Genomic DNA, 23189 nt, shown 5'->3' with positions numbered 1-23189 from the left:
CCGGCCGCACGGAAGCATGCCTGCCCCTTGCATGGAGACGAGCTGCCAGCCGGAGTCGACGCCGGCTATGCCTCCTCTGTCCTCCGTAGGTGCGCGCTCTCGGGGCGGTCGCCTGCTGTGCGCTCTGGTGGGAGAGGCTCCGCGTTGCGCACCGCTACCCGACGACCAGCGGCTCCCCAATCTGCTTCGTCGCGCGGCAGGTTCCGGCTACGCAGCATCTTCCGGCGACCTGCTAGCCAAGGCGGAGGCGGGAATGAGCTCGCCGGCAACAGGGACCTAATTGCTTTTTTCCATGTTTTTGCAGGGACCTGATTGCGTTTTTATTTTTTCATAATCGAGTTTAAACGAGTCGAATCGGACACTTTTCATATATGGTAGTTTTTAGTTAAAGATTAGTGAAAAAATGGTAGTTTTTCGCACAAATTTGTAAAGTGGTAGTTTATAGGCACGATTCCACAAATAGATTTTTGTTAAATACTAAAAGAAAAAGGACCCTGCAGGTGAGCCGAACCCGTTTATGGCAGTTTGCTGGTAGGGAGTTAAGTTGTGAGCTGTTGCAGGCTCCAACGCCGACCTGCGTGATCGCAGTGGCTCTTATGTTTCTTAGGCCTTTTTTATAGTATATATAATTATAAATGGTCTTCTCTTTAGCCTCAGGACGAAAACCAAGCAAACGTTTGACCGTTCGTCCAGACGACCGGGAAGAAGCAGGACCAGAAAATCCCATGTCCGACCCACCGCGTGATAGGATACTAGCTTCCTTCGCATCCACACATCCCCTGCTATGAGGTTCTCTTTAAGTGACCATTAATTCCCCGTCGTTCGACCTCGAGCTTGTTCCCTTGAAAAAGAAAGTCGAGCTTATCTCTGGCTCGTTACCCGCTGACTTTGATTTATCGCGTAAACGGGCTTGAATTCTCATCAGCAAATTAATTGCTAGTACTGTAGAAAACTCCAGCGGTAGGAACAGTATATGTAGTACTCCATTCGGGAACCGAGCATAGCTTGGTTGGCAACGCACGGGAGTTTGCAGCCAGCCTATCAGTGTTCAAGTCTCAGCTTAAGCGTTTAGTGTTCACGGTGTTTTCTTCTATAAAAAAATACCAACAGGTTAGTCTAGCCTGGATTGATCTTTTCTTTTATACTACTGTTGAGCTGAATACTTCAACGGCCAACCACGGCGATTTGGCAATCTTGGGGTGGTCCTTGATGTTGAGGGGCAGACCCGGATCGTCAGTATGGCCAGCAACTTGATTTGACCCAACACGCTCCACACGCAGCTCCCACGTCGCGGTAGCCACGCACCCCTGGTCCTGGTCCTGGAAACGCCATGGATTGCATTTGTTTATGGTCACACCTTTGGGGTAACATGCATGCATGGAATCTGTTCTGAAGTTCTTTTTTCTTGTTCATTAGGGAGCACTCTCGAAATTACGTACCAGCACAAGAACTTGTTAGTTAACTTGACCACGCCATCGATCTCAACTTCTCAGCCAATCAAAAGCACCTACGTACGACAAGTATGATTGGAGAATTCCATGGCCGGCAGCAACGGTATCACCATTAATCTATCCGTATCTATCTATCAACCTGTCACTCACACGCAGCCAATTGAGTGTGAGCTTGGGAGACAGGCGCGTAGCCGGTCAATGGCCGATCGAGGAAACGACTTGGCTGGCGTGGGCATGTAAAGGAAAAAAGGGAGCCACGGAAGACACCGTTCCACCAAAAGTACGTACTACGTGCTAGCATCCATGACGACGGCGCCGGTGCTTCTCCGTCTCCGGGCCTCCATGCCGGCCCTCCGGCGCCACGGCCGCCTCCTCGTCCTCTTGCTTCTGCTCATCGGCGCTTACGGTGCCGCGGCGCAGGGGGGTGGTGTGGCTCCTCGGCGGCGGCGGCAGGTGGTGGACGTGGGGGTGATCTTGGACACGAAGACGTGGGTGGGGAACATCAGCTGGACGTTCATGGAGCTGGCCCTCGACGACTTCTACGCCGACGATAGCCACGCCCGCTTCCGCACCAGGCTGAAGCTCCACCTCCGGGACACCGGCCCCGGCGTCGTCGACGCCGCGTCCGCAGGTACGTGCGCCGTGCACGGCTCCCCATCTCAGACGGGGCAGTAAGCTTTTTTTTTTTTTTTTTTTTTGAGGGAAAAACGGAGCAGTAAGCTAGGAGCCTAGGAGGAAGACGGAGTGGCGTGGGCTGAGAAATGGGCCGAATCTTCTGCCGTGGGCCGAGCATTGTTTTTTTTTCTAGAATCCTCTTTCTCTATATCTCCCGAGCCCTCCGTATGTCGTTTGGCCCATCGGCGTGGTTGCCATTTCCCCCGTCGGCGGCCGGGGCAGCTCTACTAGCCTCGCCCTCGGCTAGTCGGCTCCTTGTCTTGCTTCTCGCGACGCCGTCACGCCGCCCTATCTGGCATAGAGATAAGGTACCCCTTCTTCCCCGTGCGCCCCCAGCTCGTCGCGCCAAGTAATTTGGTAGCCCCGACCTCGAGCCCCAACCAAGAATGTTCCATGCAGAGTTTATAGTTGTGCTGTTAGATTTGGAGTTGGAGCATAATACGAGTTTGACGGTTTCCTGATTTTATGGGCACTTGAAAAACTAGGGCCGTCAACGGATAATGCACCCGTGAATTTGTTATTAGTTGTGCTGTTTGTTAGGGTGGATCTGACATTGCTATTCAGAGAGTTTTTCTTATCCAATTTATCATGTCTTATGAATGAGTACGTTTTCCTTGCAGTTGTTTGATAGAAAGTCTTAATTTGATCTGAAATCTCTTTCTAAGATGCATAAGGATTACAGGTGTTGATCTACTGCAAAATGTCCGAGTGCAAGCGATTGTTGGGCCACAGACGTCAACTCAGGCTAAATTTCTTGCGGAGCTTGGCAACAAATCAACGGTTCCAATCATTTCATTCTCCGCAGATTGCCCGTCACGATCCGGACTAACTCCATACTTCATCCGGACTGCATGGAATGACTCCTCACAAGCAGAAGCTATCGCCTCACTTGTTCAGAAATACAATTGGAGGGAAGTCGTCCCTGTCTATGAGGATGATGATGATACCAATATCAAATTCATTCCCGACCTTGTTGATGCCCTCAAACAAGTCGACACTCGTGTTTCATACAGGTGCAAGATCCATCCTTCAGCTACAGAGGATGATATGAAGACAGCTATCTCAAACTTGAAACAGAATTGGACAAGCGTATTTGTTGTGCGTATGTCGCATGCTTTGGCTCAAAAGTTTTTCCAGCTTGCCAAAGATGAAGGGATGATGGCCCAAGGCTTTGTCTGGATTACCGCGTATGGCTTGACAGATATCTTTGATGTGGTTGGTTCACCGGCACTTGATGTGATGCAAGGAGTTCTTGGGGTGAAACCTCATGTTCAAGATACCGTGGAACTTCAAAACTTTAGACAGAGATGGCGCAAGAAGTACCGATTAGAAAATCCAGGCACCTCATTAAGTGAGCCCACAGTATCTGGCCTCTATGCTTATGATACCATATGGGCATTAGCATTAGCAGCAGAGAAGGCTGGATTTGTGAATTCAGACTTTAGGCCGTCTTTAACAAAGAATGTTTCCACTGACTTTGACAGAATAGATACTTCAAAAGCTGCTGAAAAACTGCGAGGTGCACTCTTAAAGGTCCTTTTTTTTGGCATCAGCGGGAAATTTCACATTAAAGACATGCAGTTAGTATCATCAAACTACACAATAATCAACGTTGTTGGTCAGGAGAGAAGAGAAGTTGGTTTTTGGACTCCAGGATCTGGCATCTCTGGTAGTCCAAAAATGAAGTCTGATCTTAACACCATCGTATGGCCAGGATATAATGAAACTGCACCCACTGCACCCAGAGGCTGGCTATTTCCAACGAATAAAAATCTCACAATAGGCATGCCTGTGAAACCTGGGTTTGAAGAATTTGTAAGATTTGAAAATGGTAAAGCCACGGGGTTCTGCGTTGATGTATTTGAGGCAGTAGTTAAAGAATTATCCTATGATGTACCCCGTCACTATGAGCAGTTTGGAGACGGGGAAGGATCGAGTAACGGAACTTATGATGAGCTTGTCTACGAAGTTTATCTTAAGGTATGCATGGTCCTTTTTCTGTTCCATTCTGCTCCATTGATCATTGGTCTTTAGTATGCAGACATATAAGACTATATCTCTGCACCCGTTCGCCCTTAAACAAAATCAAAGGCATGATCGTCTCGTGTTCCCCTATTTTTCTTTTATTCACTGTTTGGCCCACCTAATGAAAATTGATAGGCCTATTGATTCGAAGTAAGTACAAGAGGGTCAGTCAATAGCACATCTTATTTTCACCACTCCCAAAACTAAACAAGCAGCATTGTTGTTGCTATCGAGCCGTCTTCCAATTCAATGGAACCCGTCTCCCCAGTCAACCAGAAAGATCAAGACAAATGGACCTGTAGGATATCATTGTCCCTCCATTCCCTTCCCACTAGATATGATGTATAGGCCATACTTCTTAAATAGGTACCACCATAAGCTGAGGTTAGGGGTGGGGGGACGGGGGTGATGAAGCTTCACTGTGTATGGTCTTATCAATACATGTATGTATAACTTTCTAGGAATTTCAATTGCGCTTCTATTCGTCACTGTAGGACCTGGGTTCAAGCAGCTTTCTTTATTATGAGCTTGTTTAAGCCATGTACAATAGAAAACAGTGTACCTTGATAAGCTTAACTCTCAAGTACTAACTTACCAGTGCCGCAGCAAAAGCTACAATTGCCCCTTGTATTGTGTTCTAAAAAATTGTTACCCCCTCTGAATCTGTAGTATACTTCTGTATGACTTGCATTCTCAGGTGATTAATAGTTTAGCCTGTCTGTAAAATTGTATTATATACTCTTGTAAAGCCTTATAGCCTGTACTCCAAAGTTTCCCAACTCACTTTTATATGTGTTGCTGGCAGAGATATGATGCAGTTGTAGGTGATATAACAATCTTGGCGAACCGTTCTTCCTATGTAGACTTTACTCTTCCTTACACAGAGTCAGGGGTACGCATGCTGGTTCCAGTTCAGGACCGGAGACAGAAGACTGCATGGACATTCTTAAGGCCTTTGACAGCCGACCTATGGTTAGGAACTGGGGCCTTCTTTATCTTCACAGGTTTTGTAGTCTGGAGTATTGAGCATAGAATAAATCAAGACTTTCGAGGTTCCCCAGCCAGTCAAATTGGATCAGTCTTCTACTTCTCCTTCTCAACACTAGTATTTGCTCACAGGGAGCAGATCCTGAACAACTTATCAAGAATTGCAATAGTTGTTTGGCTTTTCGTTGTGCTAATAGTGCAGCAGAGTTATACTGCAAGCTTAAGCTCGATCCTTACAGTGGAGCAACTTCAGCCAACAGTCACAAATTTAGAAGAAGTTGTCAGAAATGGGGGCAATGTTGGCTACCTCAATGATTCTTTCTTGCCTGGGCTTTTGAAAAGGTTGAAAATTGATGAATCAAAGATGATTGCCTTTGACTCCCCTGTGGAATACGATGAAGCGTTATCAAGTGGAAAAGTTGCCGTCATTGTTGATGAGATACCATACCTTAAGGTGTTCCTCTCAAAGTATTGCCAGAAGTACACTATGGTTGGACCAACCTACAAGTTTGATGGATTTGGTTATGTGAGTGCCATTTTTCCGGTTGTTGAGCAGTAGCCCATTTATAATACGGTTAAATCCTATATGCTGAATCAATTTTCGATGCTAAGTTGTTGCAGGATCCTGCTAGTAACTCAAATTTGCATATTAATATACCATCAGTTTAAACTTTTGATTAAGATTACAGTTTCAGCTCATGTTTGAGTTGTACTTCGAGATTCCTAAATTTGTCGTATGTGAACATGCTAAAGCCTAAAGGGCAACTGCAAGATTATACTTGTTTTGTCAAGAATCTAAAATGCACGATCATGTTCTGGGGGAAGTAGTGCCAATTTTATGGTTATCTATTGGGAACTACAAGACTTGCTTGCTTATTCAAGTATCCAGTAACGTGATAAATCTATCTACTTGATCAGGTTTTCATCTAGTTTACTTAAACCTTATCTTTATATTAGACTTTCTGAAGTTCATTCAGAACGATGGAATATTATGATCAATATGACTGCCTTACCTTACCAAGGGCTTGCATGAGTGATTAATATTACTGCCTCAGTGTTGTTTTGGGCTGGTATAAATTAATGATAATATAACTCTCTCAGCACTATGACAGACTTGTATATCACCACTAAAGTCTTTTCTGATCCTCATCATGTGCTAACTCTGCAGGCATTCCCTCGAGGCTCTCCACTCACACCTGATATTTCGAGGGGAATACTGAAATTCGCATCGGATGACAGAATGGTTAAGATGCAGAAAGACTTGTATGGCGAGACTTCATGCCCCGACAAAGATGACTCCCAAACTTCAAGCAGCCTGACATTGCACAGCTTTAAGGGGCTGTTCATCATCAGCGGAGCATCTTCAGTCCTGGCATTAATCCTGCACGCTGCCATAACCATTTATAACAACCGACATGAATTCAACAGTGACAACAGTCAGAGTCCATGGCGCAGATGGCCTGCCATTCTCTCCAAGCTCTTCCACGGGGACGACAGTCCTTCTAACACTCCAGATAAAGATGAAGCCGCAGCGGAAAATGTTGGTAGTGCAGTTGAGACCCCGCTGAGCATACGCATACCTAGTCACATCGTCGAGCACCTGTCAGACACGGACACAGGAAGCCCACCAGAAGGGGAAGGAACACCAGGCAGGGAGCTCTCAGTGCAGGACACGGAACCGCTGTCGTTTGCTTACATGCATTCTGAGAGGGAGCAAAATAGAGCAGCTTCCTTATCTCGGAGTGGGAGCTCAATCCGCAGGAGACAGATAAGCATGGAATGAACTAATGCTTGACGAGCGCATAGCTTACTGATCGCTGGGATTTAGTTATTCATTTTTAGCTGTCTGTACATGTTTACAGTTTATCCCTTTTGAATCGCAATGCTTGATGTGCATTGCCACATTGGCAATTGTTGGTAGCTGCGAGGAGCATGCGATTCTGATGCTTGTGGTTTCTGAAAAACCTGTAAAGTGCTAGCCTGTATGCTGGTTTTCTCACCCCCTCAAAATTCGAAGAAATTATCAAATGACGTCGTCTTGTAAGGTGCCACCTGATGCTGTTTTTCAGTAGTACTGGTTTTCCTTGTTTTTTTTTATCAAATGCAAAGAATACAAAAATATGCAACGAGCATTCTGGCACTGTCACTGCTTGCTTTCGCTGACAGTAACTGATGAGATGCCTGGGATACGATCCAAATGAGACGTCACATTTGTCTCTGATTCCCACACACATACTCCGTATGTATCTTCAGAAAAGAAACTACTGAAACGAATGCAAAACCCGCACATTGTCGCGTGCGCGCGATATTCTACAAAAGGAGGTCAAACCCGCACGCGCAACCAATCAAATTCTTTGAAAAACTCTGGTAGGAGTTGTCTCGCCCAAGCAATTGACTGCCCTGCTCTCTCCCGCCCCTCCTCCATCTCGCCATGGCCGGGGACGCGCGCGCTCGTCCCTACCTTCCATTCATCCTGGTCGCCTTGGCCGCCTTCTTGACCGTGACCTCGCGGGCGCAGCCGACGGAGGTCAAGGTGGGGCTCATCGTCGACGCCGCCTCGCCGGTCGGCAAGGTCGCCACGACCACCATCCCCATGGCCCTCGAGGACTTCTACGCCGCCTTCCCCAACTCCTCCGCTCGGGTTCGCATCCTGCAGCACGACTCCGGTGGGGACGTCGTCGCCGCCGCGTCCGCCGGTACGTATGACCGGCAGCCGCTTCTGCTCCTTTCCGCGGCTCGTTTCGTTTGACATCTCACGCGTGCGCGCATGGTCGTGATTGCGTTGCATGCAGCGTTGCAGCTGATGACTAGCCAGGGAGCGCGCGCCATCCTCGGCCCGCAGTCGTCCGTCGAGGCGGCCTTCGTCGCCGACCTCGCCACGCGGGCCGAGGTCCCCGTCGTCTCCTTCTCGGCCACCAGCCCGTCGGTCTCGCCCGCCTCGGCGAGCTTCTTCGTCCGCGCCGCGCTGAGCGACGCGGCGCAGGCCGGCGCCGTCGCCGCGCTCGCCACGCACTTCGGGTGGCGCCGCGTCGTGCCCATCTACCAGGACGACGACTACGGCGCCGCCTTCGTGCCCTTCCTCGTGGACGCCCTCGCCGACGCGCGCGCCGAGGTCCCATACCGCTGCGCGCTCCCGGAAGGGGCGACCCACGTCGCCATCGCCGCGGAGCTGTACCGCATGGAGTCCGAGCAGACGCGCGTCTTTGTGCTGCACACGCGCGCCGGGCTCGCGAAGAAGGTGTTCGCCGCCGCCGCGGAGGCGGGCATCACGGGCGCCGGCTACGCGTGGATCATCACGGACGGGCTCACGGGCCTCATCGGCTTCGTCGACCCGCCGCAGGGCGTCATCGGGCTCGCGCCCTACGTGCCGACCACGCCGCGGCTGCGCGACGTCAAGAAGCGGTGGGCGCACCGGTACATGCGTGACCACCCGGACGACGAGCCGGCGCACGCCGTGGTGGGCTGCTACGCCGTGTGGGCGTACGACGCCGCATGGGCCGTCGCGTCCGCGGCAGAGCGACTCAGCTCCGGCGACCTATCATCGCCGCCGGGGCTGGTGGGCGGCAAGGGCGGCCCCACCGACATCTCCGGGCTCGGCAAGTCAAGATCAGGCGAGAAGCTCCTCCGAGCTATCAACGACACGACATTCGAGGGCCTCGGCGGCCGGTTCGAGCTCATCGACGGCGAGCTCGCGGTGCCGGCGTTCCGCGTGTTAAACATCGACGATGGGAAAGCGAAGGGCATCGGGTTCTGGACGCCGCGGCACGGGCTGAGCCGACATGTCGGTCGCGGTTCCAGCAAAGCGGGCGGCGAGCTCTCGCCGTTCATCTGGCCGGGAGAGTCGACGGTCCGGCCAAGTGGGTGGGCGCAGCCGACGAGCGCCGCGAAGCTGCGGGTGGCGGTGCCGGGGAGGATCCCGCCCAGCTACCCGGCGATCATGCACATTGACGTGGACCCGGTGACGAACCGGACGACGGCCGGCGGGTTCGTGATCGAGGCGTTCGAGGCGGCGGTGCGGCTGCTTCCCTACGCTCTGCCCTTCGAATACGTGAAGGCGGACCCCATGCCCTACGACCAGTTGGCCGAGGCGGTTAACAATGGGGTAAGTCATTTCTTTCTTCGATCGCAAACCATGCATGCCTCCTCATCATTCATCAAACCATGCATGTCTTTTTTCTCCAAGTCATGCATGCATTCATTTACATTTTTGCATTAATCTATCAACTCAAACCAAGCCACCTCGTCAAGTCTAATAATGTCTTCTTTTTTTAAAGCTTTCCCCTTTTATACAACTCCTTCCATACAAATTTAATACAAAGTTGAGTCGTTTATTTTGAGACAGAGGGAGTACATCATTTTGTCACATACTTCTTTCTTTTCTTGAGTCGTTTGATCATATTGCCTACTGTATGTCTTCCTCCGCTACATCGCTAGCCGTGTACGCTAGCCTTTGGATTTCTGGAAATTCGGCCGATCCTATTTTTTAGGTGTATAATGTATAATCGGCCCCTTAATTCTCACTCATGTGCGGAATACTCCCGCTGTAAAGAAGTGATATAAAACTTTTATATTACTTTACAAAAGGGGTATATAGCAAAGGTCATAGAGATAGATGATCTAGCTTTGGGCTTCTTTTCTTGTTCTTCTACTGCTTATACCTTATTCATGTGTTTTGGGCATCTATTTATACATCACATACTTGTTTACACGATTATTCATGTGTTTATGCTTCCGTTGAGCAAAAGTTGGATGAATAAACCATTGTGGTCTTGCCCTTTGCTGCAGACATACGACGCGCTGGTGGCGGACATGACCATCACGGCGAAGCGGTCGGAGCACGTGGACTTCACGATGCCTTTCATCGCCACGTCTATCACCATGATTGTACCGCTACGCGACCAACGGAGCAGCAACAAGTGGACGTGGGTCTTCCTCAAGCCGCTCCGCTATGACCTCTGGCTCATCAGCGCCGCCTTCTTCATCTTCACCGGTTTCGTGGTCTGGGCCATCGAGCGCCGCGACAATGAGAGGTTCGAAGGGACGCCATCGAACCAAGCAGGCACCATGCTCTACTTTGGCTTCTCCACCCTCGTCTTCACCCACAACGAGAAGCTCAAAAGCAACTTGTCGAGGGTGGTGGTGGTGGTGTGGGTCTTCGTGGTGCTCATCCTGCAGTCCAGCTACACCGCCAGCCTCACCTCCCTGCTCACGGTGCCGCAGATCGGGCCGACCATCGTGGACTACCGCACGCTGCTGCTGGGCACGGAGAAGGTGGGGATCCTCAACAACTCCTTCACGCCGCAGGTCATAAACCAGTCTGGGCTCCCGCAGGACAGGGTGGTGCGGTACCCGAACGCGTCGAGCTTCCAGGAGGCGTTGTTGAACGGTAGCATCGGTGCCGTTATTGACGAGACGCCTTACCTCAACATCTTCCTCCAGACCTACCGGGACAACTTCACCGTGACTGGCCAGCCCAACATGACCGATGGCTTCGCGTTCGCGTTCCCCAGGGGGTCGCCATACGTGACGGATCTGTCGCAGGCGATCCTGAACCTCACGGAGAGCAGCGAGATGAGTAGGATCGAGCGCAAGTGGCTCGGCAACCCGGATGACCACAGGTCACAAGGCGGCGGGCCGTTCACGACGAACCATCTCAGCTTCAGCAGCTTCCGAAGCCTGTTTGTCATCACCGGCGCCACCTCGCTCATTTGCCTCACCATCCACCTCGCTTTCTTCCATAAGGAGGGCTACTGGCTGCCCCTCCCGTGGGTCATGTCACGCCCATCGTGGAAGGTCAGGCTCTGGATGTTGGCCAAGCTCTTTGACAGAAAGGTTTATAGTGAAACTATGCCCGGCCGGAACCAGAATGATGTGGGAGCGGTTGCCTCCCCTCATACATCGGACCATGTGAGCATCGTTGGCAGACTGCCCAGCATGCCACACACCAGCGAGGGGTCGGTTGAGATGGCAACCCGGACAACTAGTGAGATCGAGCCGGTCGCCGGCGGCTAGGTGGCGGAGAAGGTACCTTGTGCTCGTTAGGCTAACCGGCTAAAAGCTATGGAAAGAATGCCAAGAGACCCGGCCAATGACTGATCAACTACTTCAAACTGCCATGCTCGGCAGTCGGCCACTTGTTATAAACGACAAACGACAACAATTGTTGATGCTCTGTATCAAGAGGGGATTGACATGACAATGTACACATATTAAAGACTTTGTAAGAAGATTTTCTTTGTTGCTAACTTGTAAATTGTAATAAGAAGAAATTAATAGGTGGATTTGTATTGTACCCCCCCCCCCCCCCCCCCCCCTCACCAGGGACGATTCCAAGGGGGGGACGGGGCGAGACCCCCCCAACGATCACGTCGCCCCTGTAGAAGCTTTTTTTGTGTACGCACACAATTTTGGCCTGTTTCGCCCCCCCTGTGCCTCACATAGGCCGTAGTCAAAGCCCATGTAAGTAATAATTGCAGGCAGCTGGTCAAAGGCCCAGTATCAGGAGAGGAAAAAGGAAAAACAGCCCAGCGTGGAAGAGACGGACCCGCGATCAATCAGGACGCACATATACGGTAGTTTTTCTATCTCCCCTAGTCGCTTTCCTTTCTAATCTGCTACTCCCTTCGTTCGAAATTACTCGTCCAAGAAATAAATGTATCTAGATGTATTTTAGTTATAGATACATCAATTTTTGTAACAAGTAATTTCAAACGAAGGAAGTACTTGCGATCTGAAAAAACCTGCTCGCTGCCGCCGGCCACCAAGATAGTCTATCGTCGAGAAGGAAAGGCCACAGGCAAGCACCATCGCGCCGATCCACGGGCGCATTCCAGCCGGGCGGCCGGCCGCACGGACGAGCGACCAAACGAGAAAAAGAAAGGTTAGATTATATTTTGAGGATTAGTTACTTTGTGTCTTAGAATGTACTTCCTCCTTTTTAAATTACTCGTCGCAGAAATGAATGTATCTAGAACTAAAATACATCTAGATACATCCATACATACGACAAGTAATTTGGAACAGAGGAAGTAATTGTATATATTAAAAACTAGGACCTGGCTACCTGGCACACGAGCGCCCGTTCGGGCCAGCGAGCGCCCTCTTCAAAAGGAAAGTTTTACCGCACGCCGCGTCAGGACAGTCTAGAAAAGGAAAAACCTCCCGCGCCAGCTCCCACCTGCATTTATTAGGGGATCAAAAACTTTAAAAACTTGTAACTTTTGATTAGAATGTCAAAATTCAAATCCGTTTTCACCGGTGGGTTTCTCGTGACGAGTTCTTCAAAACTAGATCCCATATGAATAGGTTTCGAAGAAATTTTCTTTCCGAGCAACTTTGTGTGCTACATAGGCAACTTTAGTGTTATAAAAAAGCAACACTTTTTTCCTAGTATGACTATCTATTAATGGAGGATCCTTTTAAGTCGGTTACCATGACTATCAATTGACTAGTTTCACCTCTAAATCGCCTAACATAAAGACAACTTCAATGTGGATCACCAAAACGCCCCAAATATCGGAATCAACCTCTCTAGACACTTTTAGCCATCCAATGAGTCCAACTACTATCAGGCATGTAAAAAAGGTCTGCTGCCCCATATGAGTTCCTTGCAGTAAAAAATAGCATGCATCCCCTATGCAAAAGTAAAAAACATGAAACAACTTTGCTATGATTTCAGACAACTCTTACAAAATTTGAAGCAACTAGTGTCATGCATTAAAAGAGGGGTTGCTGCCGCATAAGCTCCTTGCAGTAACATCATGCAACCCTTGTGCAAAAAAAAGAACCACAAAAACAACTAGTAGAGACAACATATATAGGTATGTTCCACCCGCTCCCCTCTACGGTCGCACCAAGGGATCCCACCCGAGGAGGGGAAAATCTTGACTCCCCCTCTATGACCCAAACTTAATTACAGGTATCTAAAACATTTAGATATTTATCAAAAAATGGTCTTGATAAAATATTTCTGTTCGTGAGGATTGGGCAACTGGATACATGATTTTAGGCAAACTATTTGTTGATTGTGGGCAACTGGATACTTTGTTTTAGGCAATTGTATGGTTGACTGTGGACAACTGGATACTTTTTTAAGGCAACTTTGGATGTGAAGGAGGCAACTATCGTGCTATAGAGAAGCAACTTCTTCTCTTTGGCCTAGTAGGACTTTCTATTAGGTTTGTTGGCGTAAAAACAAGAAAAATCAGACAAAACATAACGCCCCTTTAGTGCTACATACAAAACAACTTCAATACACTATGTGTACCTGTGAATTTTACTAACATTATCCCAACTTGCCTATCATGCATGGTTGCTCATTTGCCTATTGTTTGATAGTTAGTTGCCTACAATTGATGTGCAGTTGCCTATAAATATTGTAAATTGCCTACCAATTGATGCCTAGTTTCCTACTATTGGTAATTAGTTGTCTATCATTGCTTCTCGGTTGCCTAACTTTGCAAAAAATAGTTGCCTACAATATTGTGAAGTGGTTTACCATTGTTTTTCTAAGTTGCATGCAAACACCTAAAAGTTGCCAAAATTGAGCACCAAGTTGCCTATCGTAGTTAGCAATAGCAGATACAAGAGTATCAATGGTAGATGACTTCATAGTATTATAGGCAGTTTAGAATCAACAATATGCAACTTAGAAGTACCAGTGAGGAAGCTAGGAGAATATGCAACTTAGAAGTACCTGTGAGGAAGTTAGGAGAATGTTAGAGAAAATTAATTAGGAGAAAGTGTAGTGAAGTTGCCTATTTTTTGCACTAAAGTTGTCTCTCGTAGAAAGAAAGTTGCTTATAAAGGTGATATGATGTTATCTACCTCTGTTCAAGGTTATTCTCTATTACTAGTTAGTTGCTCATTGTTGGTACTTGGTTACTTTAAATTAGAGTGGAGTTGCTTCTGTTTAGCACTAAAGTTGTCTCATCTAGCGTCCAAGTTGCTTTCTGAAAGAAAGAAAAATCATCAAAACGTATTCATGTGGGTATAGTTTTGAAGAGCTCGTCAGGACCTGGCTAGCCAACATCCGTGTGCTTAATAGCGTTGGCGAGCAGACTCCCCTAGAAAAGGAAAACACACAGATCTCATACCACCCATCCCCACATAGTTCAAAATTTGAAATATGATAGATGACTTAAATCCCACAAAAACTTTTCGATATTGTAGGCAACTTAGGTCCCTTGATGGACAACTTTCATAGTATTGTAAGAAATTGAGGATCACTCGTAGGCAACTTCATAGTGAAAGGGCAACCTGGTTTCTGCGGTAGACAACTTATAAGCCATGTTAGAGTTTCCACTCTACGGTAAGAAATTTTCACAGTATGATAGGCAACTAAACAATCCACAACTTATTTTCCAATGTATGCAACTTAGAAATCATGGTGACCCCCTATTACACTGTTGCACACAACTAACTAGGTGGCTACTAGGCGAAGTTAGTCATACACACGGTGCAATTCATCTAGCAGCAGAGTTGCTCATGTTTAACACTAATGTTGCTTCATCTAGCATCAAAGTTGCTTTCGAAAAAAAATCATCAAAACATATTCATATGAGATTTAGTTTTGAAGAGCTCGTCGCGAGGAACCCTGCAGTGAAAACGGTTCTGCGTTCTGACACTCGGTTCAAAAGTTGTAGCTTTTTGAAAATTTGAAACAGAATAAATAGATGACGTTGGCACATGCATGCGCTTTACACTACCCAGTGGATAACACGTTTATTACAGACATCAAACTAGTTTTGTCATCTAGCGCGTGCGCTCGCCGCGTCCATCCGGCGCAGCTGCACTGTGAAGTATTTAGGTAAAAACTAATTAGAAAATTTCCAATTGTCCAATTGTGTTTGTGCAGACATGAAGAGAAAGAAAGGGATCAGGGGAAGCGCCATCACCATGAGCGACCATGGACGACCTAGGGATGAATGAGTCCTCTATGCCAGCATGGTACGGCCACTCTCATGAACTTCAAATCTTTCTTTTTTGTCTAACATGAATGATCATTTATTGATGGACATGAAAATTGGATTGGAATCAATTATTTATAATACAATTTACCAAATTTTGCTATTTAAATAAAAGAACTTATTATGTCTAGTCAAAGATGGACAATTTGATAGTCTTCTTCTAATGTCTAGATCGACGAAAACATGATTTCAGTTTAGGCCTTTTTCACGGTCTAAATGTTTTATGGCTTGGGTCGATGCTCATTAATCCGTAAGACCACAGGTGTGGAGTTCGCCCCCCCTATACCAAATTCCTGGCTCCGTCCCTGCCCCTCACTACACACACGCCCGCTATGTGCCTATGAATGACAAGCACATAATCATCCGTGTGGCTCGTAGACATGTGAGATACTCCCTCCGTTCGGAATTACTCGTCCAAGAAATAAATGTATTTAGATGTATTTTAGTTGTAGATACATCCATTTTTGTGACAAGTAATTCCGAACGGAAGAAGTACATGCAAAGGAAAAATACCCTAAGCAACCCCAACCATCAAACCACGGCTTATCCTCATTAATTAAAATTATTTGATTGTGTGGTTGATTGTCGTTGCTGCTGCTGCAGAAGAGGCTGACTATTAGTTCACGACCGTCCGGTCCGGTGTTGGAGGAGAGGGGGCGGACTACTGGTAGGGTCAGCAACTTAATTTGAACGCCCATGCGGCTTCCATGGCACTGCAGCCACACCTAAAAATGATGACATGGATAATGGATTGGTTATTATTTCAGCACCTTGGTGTAACGTGTGAATTACCTATTACAGTAGATTTATTTTTCTTGCGGGTGTGTTGTACCGGATGAGTCGATTGAGAAAATTGCAAAACAAAAAAAATTGCACTTTTTTTAAATATCATGAGTTTTTCCTCGTCAAACTAAAAGCAAGCTTTTTCTAAACTGATTGAGACCTGAGAAAATCTTGACTGGGGCGTAGACGGACGACCCTGGATAACTAATCAGAGCACGGCATCGATCTCGGCCGAGCAAAAGTACGAAAAGTATACCCAACGTACGCCGACTTCCACGATGCATGGCCGGCGGGAATAGTGCCACCATTGTCGCACACAAGAGACAACCGATTGAGAGCGATGGAGCTTGGAGGGAGGAAGATGCATAGTGAGATCGAGCAGCGGGTCAACGGTACGAAACAAGGAAACGTATTGTCTCGCACCGTGGCGCGTACGTGCATGTAAACTGTAAAGGCAGCCAGGAAGCAACTCTAAAACGAAAAGTCGTTTCATTCATCAAACGTAGCAGCGAAGCCTTCTTCGGCCAGGCATCAATCGATCCATGAAGGCGACGAGGCTTCTTCGGGTCCTCCTCCTCGCTCTCGTGCTTCTCGTCGGCGCTTCCGGTGCCGCGGCGCAGGGGGGCGGTGCGGTTCCTCGCCGGCGGCCGCGGACGGTGGACGTGGGGGTGATCCTGGACAGGACGACATGGCTGGGGAACATGAGCTGGACGTGCATGGAGCTGGCCATGGAGGACTTCTACGCCAACGCCGTCGACGCCGCCGCCGCAGGTACTCAAAACCCGAGCATTAAAAATAGCTGATCATGCACAGGGCCGGTTAGATTCTGGGGGCCCGGGGCGATTCGGGGGCCCTTTAATATAATGAGAACATCTGAAAAAATCGATGAAACATTGGGTATCAAACCGGTCGATCATTCTAATGATGTGCAAATTTTCATAAAGAAATGTCATCTGCACTGTCCTTACTGAAGAAAATACAGTCCAACCTACGATCCATTCAAACAGATTTTTATATAATTGGATTTATTGACTATTTTACTAAGAATACCGTGGATGTCATTTCTTCACCAAACTTCACACGGGAGTAGAACGGTCGACCATGTTTGATACCCTAATTAAATTCTAGGTTTTTTTTTGTCTTGATATTTTTTGAACCCTATCTTCATAGAGGGTTCACGGGCACCCAAGAGCTACAAATCGTCTTCCTGACATAATAGCCAATATTTGTATATATAAGATATACCAAGAAAACATTTCAAATGCATCAATATTGCATCGACTAAGTTATACATATTACGTTCAAAAATTCTGAACATTCTTAGATGCATAATTTCTTCTCAATGGATAAAATTGCAGGATGCATATATTCTTTATAGATTAGATGGCCATGCCGAAATTTGAAGAAACAAGTAGTAATTCAAAAATTACTCAATCAACAGAATAAATCTTACCGATGATAATGTGAAACTTGCAAATTACAAATGCATGAAGCTGAATAATATCTATCACTCAGCAGTGTCCAATCAGTCGATCATCATTCTGCTGTTGCAATATAAAAGACACAATATCGATGTCATCTATGAAAATCTGTAGATCACCAAGTCACATAAAGGCTATTAGGCTACCTTCTCTGCCATTCGTGATGTAGCCGCGCGGACAGCAGAAGACTGCTGACTGCCACCGGGCGTCCCTGTGGCCGGATGGATGTTGTTCGCCCTTTTCCTGGCGGCCGCTGCAAGGAGGTGAGCTAATGGCGATGCGATCAGGCAAGGCGACGGCGTCGTAATTAAGGCGATGACGTGATTAGGCAAAATAGCAATTAGATCGTGCGATTGATCAGCGCGAGCGTCGTGCGTGATTGGCAGCGTCGCTCGATTTCAGGAGTCCTCTGTGTGGGCTTACGGATCTGTTGGGCCAGGCACTGCACGGTGGAACATGCAACATCGCTTTTTTCCCCTCTATACATGCATGCCTGATTTGGGGGCCCCTTCCATCTCGGGGGCCCGGGGCGGCCGCCCCCCTGCCCCCCCTCAGGGCCGGGCCTGATCATGCATGCATATATCCTGGCCTAGGCATCCCCTTATGGCATCTCCAACAGCCGCTCAAAACGCAGCGCGTTAAAAATTACTTTGCCGCGCGTTCATCGCCTGGTTTGGCGCGGCGGGCAGCGTTGGCTTCAGCTGCCGCGCTAAAATGCAGCGCGCGCGACTCTCGCACAAATAACATATGCGCTCCAAACACAAGCAAAAAGATCAAACATAAACAAAATAAATCAACAATAAATAGTTCAGTTTCATTATTTACAACTCAAACAAATAGTTTATCGTTCAATACAACAAATAGTTCAACAATACAACAAATAGTTCAACAATACAACATCAAACGCACAGATCATGATGCTCTTCGTCGGCCATTTCAAGCCCGCCACTCCTCAATGAGATCCTTCTGAAGATCATCATGCGCTGCGGGACGTCGAATGGCATGATAGGAGGCAACAAAACGGGCCACCCTTTCAGCCCTCCGCCGCACTCGCACGGGATGTCCCAAGAGCTCATACTGAGAGTAGTCTACATCTTGGCCACGCTCATTCTCGATTATCATGTTGTGCATGATCACACAAGCGTGCATGATGTACCAAAGCATCTTTTGATCCCAAAATCTAGCCGGTCCTCCCACAATAGCAAATTGTGCTTGCAAAATCCCAAAATCTCTCTTCACATCTTTTCTAGCCGTCGCCTGAGCATTGTGGAAATCAAGATTTTTCATACCTTCCAACTTTTTCAACGGCTTCACAAATGTTTGCCACTTTGGGTAGATGCCATCCGCAAGATAGTAGCCATAGTTGTATGTACGACCATTTGCTACAAACTGCACCGATGCCAGATCATCATTTGCAATCTTATTCATCAGTGATGACTGGTTGACCATGTTGATGTCATTCAAAGTGTTGGTGAACGTAGTAATTTCAAAAAAAATTCCTACGCACACGCAAGATTATGGTGATGCATAGCAATGAGAGAGGAGAGTGTCGTCTACGTACCCTCGTAGACCGTAAGCGGAAGCGTTAGAACAATGCGGTTGATGTAGTCGTACGTCTTCACGATCCGACCGATCCAAGTACCGAACGCACGGCACATCCGAGTTCAGCGCACGTTCAGCTCAATGACGTCCCGCGAACTCCGATCCAGCAGAGCTTCACGGGAGAGTTCCGTCAGCACGACGGCGTGATGACGATGATGATGTTGCTACCGACGTAGGGCTTCGCCTAAGCACCGCTACGATATGACGGAGGTGGAATATGGTGGAGGGGGGCACCGCACACGGCTGGGAAAGATCAACAGATCAACTTGTGTGTCTAGAGGTGCTCCCCTGCCCCCGTATATAAAGGAGCAAGGGGGAGAGGCGGCCGGCCAAGGAGGGCGCGCCAAGGGGGGAGTCCTACTCCCACTGGGAGTAGGATTCCTCCTTTCCTTGTTGGAGTAGGAGAAAGGAAGGAAGGGAGAGAGGAGGAGAAGGAAAAAGGGGGGCGCCGCCCCCCCTCCTTGTCCAATTCGGACTAGAGGGGGAGCGGGCGCGCGGCTGCCTTGGCCGCCCCTCCTCTTCTCCCACTAAGGCCCATAAGGCCCAATATACTCCCCGGGGGGTTCCGGTAACCCCCCGGTACTCCGGTAAATGTCTGAAACCTCCCGAAACTCTTCCGGTGTCCAAACATAGTCATCCAATATACCGATATTTACGTCTCGACCATTTTGAGACTCCTCGTCATGTCCGTGATCATATCCGGGACTCCGAACTACCTTCGGTACATCAAAACACAAAAATTCATAATACCGATCGTCACCAAACTTTAAGCGTGCGGACCCTACGAGTTCGAGAACTATGTAGACGTGACCGAGACACGTCTCCGGTCAATAACTAATAGCGGAACCTGGATGCTCATATTGGCTCCGACATATTCTACGAAGATCTTTATCGGTCAAACCGCATAACAAGATACGTTGTTCCCTTTGTCATCGGTATGTTACTTGCCCGAGATTCGATCTTCAATATCTCAATACCTAGTTCAATCTCGTTACCGGCCAGTCTGTTTACTCGTTATGTAATGCATCATCCCGCAAATAACTCATTATTCACATTGCTTGCAAGGCTTATAGTCATGTGCATTACCGAGAGGGCCCGGAGATACCTCTTCGACAATCGGAGTGACAAATCCTAATCTTGAAATACGCCAACTCAACAAGTACCTTCGGAGACACCTGTAGAGCACCTTTATAATCACCAAGTTACGTTATGACGTTTGGTAGCACACAAAGTGTTCCTCTGGTAAACGGGAGTTGCATAATCTCATAGTCATAGGAACATGTATAAGTCATGAAGAAAGCAATAGCAACATACTAAACGATCAAGTGCTAAGCTAACGGAATGGGTCAAGTCAATCACATCATTCTCCTAATGATGTGATCCCGTTAATCAAATGACAACTCATGTCCATGGCTAGGAAACTCAACCATCTTCGATTAACGAGCTAGTCAAGTAGAGGCATACTAGTGACACTATGTTTGTCTATGTATTCACGCATGTATTATGTTTCCGGTTAATACAATTCTAGCATGAATAATAAACATTTATCATGAAATAAGGAAATAAATAATAATATTATTATTGCCTCTAGGGCATACTTCCTTCAGTCTCCCACTTGCACTAGAGTCAATAATCTAGTTCACATCGCCATGTGATTTAACACCAATAGTTCACATCACCATGTGATTAACACCCATAGTTCACATCGCCATGTGATCAACACTCAAAGGGTTTACTAGAGTCAGTAATCTTAGTTCACATCGCCATGTGATTAACACCAAAAGTGTTGAGGATATAAACCATGGAGTCACCCGCCCGGTGGGGCCGGGTTACTCATAAGGGTCATCACCTGAAGCCCGGCGTCAAGCTTGAAGACGGTGGGCCAAAAGACGGGCTTAAGACCCGGAGATGGCTTAAGGCCCGTAGTTACAACCGTCATTATGGTAGAACTTGTAGTGTAAGGCAAGAATACTTGAGAGTCTGAGCCGGACACTCTTATGAGCCGGCCGGGACTCTCAGAAGCTGCTGGGCGTCAACCTCTCTATATAAAGGAACGACCCGGCAGCGGTTTAGGAAAAAAGAAAGATCTCATCGAGAGCCAGGCATAGCAGTTAAGCTCCCTGGTCATCGAAACCCTAATCAATACCACCTCAACTGGACGTAGGCTTTTACCTTCACCGTAAGGGGCCGAACCAATATAAACCCTCGTGTTCCTTGTCCCGTTTAACCCCTTCAAGCTTCCTAGCGGCGATGGCTCCATGACTATGTCCTAGCTTGAGGACATCTGCCGTGACAATTCCACGACAGTTGGCGCCCACCGTGGGGCCAACGCACGGTGGATTTGAGTTCTTGAAGGGCAGCTTCGAAGGGCTCAGGGGAGACGCTGTGGGCCGGATGACCAAGAGTCGTCGCGGCAAGCTCTACATCGACGATGCAAACTGGGGCCCCGACGCCGGCTCAATTGAGTACGGATACCGGGTCCCCTTCGGCGGAATTCATGTTTTCATTGGCAAGATTGGGGAGCCAGGCCCTGAGCCGGATCTCTGCGCCGATCTCATCGAGACGGCTCAGCGCGCACGACCCGCCCGGGCCCTGCTTGCCTTGAAGCATGTTTTTGTGGGATGTATCCATGAAGGGCTCTCTGATAGATCTGGATCTGGTGATGAGACGGCCGACGGCGAGTCATCCACAGATGAGTCAAACTCGTTGTATCAACTTCAAGATGGCAGGCTCATGGGTTGTTCCGATGGTTACAGTATTCCTGACCCGTTTGAGCCGCCGAGCCGGGTTGGAATCTTCATGGCCGGTGCGCAGCCTGTTCAGAACCCTACTTCTGGGGCGGGAAACCCGGTGCCCTCGCCGGCTCAGGTGCTGATGGATCTCACGGACAAGATGACGGCCCTGTTGACCGCCGCGGTTGACCCGGCGGATCAAGCTCAGCATGATGCGGAGGTGGCGCAGTTAAAGTTAGATCTAGTGAAAGCCAAGGAGGATCTGGCAGCGGAAGGGATCAGGATGACTGCGGAGAGGGCGGCTCTCGACGCCCAAACTCATTTGATTCAGGCGCAGTCCTTCCGGCAAACGATGGATCAGAACGCGTCCAATGAGGTCATGAGAAGGAGGCATCAAAAGGCCCAATCTCGACTCCCTCCGGTCTACGATCCTCGAAACCTCTTCAACACGCCAGGTGCAGGGTCTAGTAACCCGCCAGGGATCATAGTGCCCGGGTCTGGGACCCCTATTCAGCCACAGGTGATGGGGCCTCCCCGGGTGAGCCCTGCCCCGCCTCAGTATGTGCCAATACCGCCGGGTCATTATGCTAACCCGCTAGAGAACAGGGTCGCCGCAGCAGCACGGCTGGCGGCCCTCCCAATTGACGGCGACTCTCCAACGGCTATTGAGACCCGCCGGGCCAGGGAACTCCTTCAGACAGCGCTGGCACAGCAAGAGGCGTACTCTTACAGCCGGGACAGGATCCACTCGACCCCTCGTCCAGGCCGGAGCCCGAGTTATAGCAGACACATGGTCTCAGCGACCGGCTCAAGTAATGTCCGACGCTATGACCCGCCCCCTGGCCATGGCCCGGCTCATAACGGAGCCTTTCACGCAGCAGACCAAGACAGAGCGCGGCAAGAGGCGGAGCAGGTGCCTCAGTTGATGGCTTACCAGACCCCCCCGGCTTATCCGACGACTTCCGTCGACGTGGGTATCCCTACAAGGACTGGAGGTGTCCCTTGTTTAGTGCCAGCTCTCCGCAATGAACGTCTACCCAAGGACTTCAAAGGCCCTAGGAAGGTGCCTAATTACACGGCTGACTTACAACCCGCAGCCTGGATCGAAAGTTACGAGATGGCCATGGAACTGCTGGAGGTCAGTGAAGCGGCGATGGCCAAGTACTTCACCATGATGCTAGATGGGACCGCCCGCACTTGGTTGAAAGGGCTACCGCCGAATTCCATCGGATCTTGGGCTGAGCTCAAGGCCCGGTTCATACAAAACTTCAAAGACACCTGTAGGCAGTCTATGTCAATAGTGGATTTGACTAACTGTAAACAGCAGGAGGGTGAGTCTACGACACATTGGGTTCGCCGGGACAAAGAGATCATACATTCATCGGATAAAATGGATGCCGTTGGAGCAAAATTGTCGTTTCCTGCCCCTGAAGATGAAACTCGGGCGGCTTAAGCGCGACTGCAATGATATGGGTACGCTGATGG

At 48.6% G+C, this 23189-nt stretch overlaps 2 protein-coding genes and 1 long non-coding RNA gene across 3 annotated transcripts; 2 read left to right on the top strand and 1 right to left on the bottom strand.

The window, feature by feature from the left end:
- The first annotated feature begins 1522 nt into the window (after positions 1 to 1522).
- On the top strand, positions 1523 to 7189 carry LOC123121580 (glutamate receptor 2.9). The gene is made up of 4 exons (XM_044541600.1): positions 1523 to 2082; positions 2809 to 4106; positions 4957 to 5664; positions 6307 to 7189. The coding sequence occupies exons 1-4, from the start codon at positions 1755 to 1757 to the stop codon at positions 6919 to 6921; spliced, it is 2949 nt and encodes a 982-aa protein (XP_044397535.1). The 5' UTR covers positions 1523 to 1754; the 3' UTR covers positions 6922 to 7189.
- Positions 7190 to 7520: 331 nt separating this feature from the next.
- LOC123124831 (glutamate receptor 2.7) lies at positions 7521 to 11331 on the top strand. The gene is made up of 3 exons (XM_044545384.1): positions 7521 to 7834; positions 7931 to 9240; positions 9924 to 11331. The coding sequence occupies exons 1-3, from the start codon at positions 7570 to 7572 to the stop codon at positions 11148 to 11150; spliced, it is 2802 nt and encodes a 933-aa protein (XP_044401319.1). The 5' UTR covers positions 7521 to 7569; the 3' UTR covers positions 11151 to 11331.
- Positions 11332 to 16639: 5308 nt separating this feature from the next.
- Positions 16640 to 17715, bottom strand: LOC123121578 (uncharacterized). The gene is made up of 3 exons (XR_006459785.1): positions 17517 to 17715; positions 17343 to 17433; positions 16640 to 16762 (listed from the first exon to the last, which is right to left on the bottom strand). It is a non-coding gene; the product is annotated as an uncharacterized lncRNA (long non-coding RNA).
- Between the last annotated feature and the right edge of the window lie 5474 nt (positions 17716 to 23189).

This window comes from Triticum aestivum, chromosome 5D (genome assembly GCF_018294505.1).
Source record: "Triticum aestivum cultivar Chinese Spring chromosome 5D, IWGSC CS RefSeq v2.1, whole genome shotgun sequence".
In the NCBI taxonomy this organism is placed as follows: domain Eukaryota; kingdom Viridiplantae; phylum Streptophyta; class Magnoliopsida; order Poales; family Poaceae; genus Triticum; species Triticum aestivum.
This window is presented reverse-complemented; position numbering and strand designations above follow the sequence as displayed.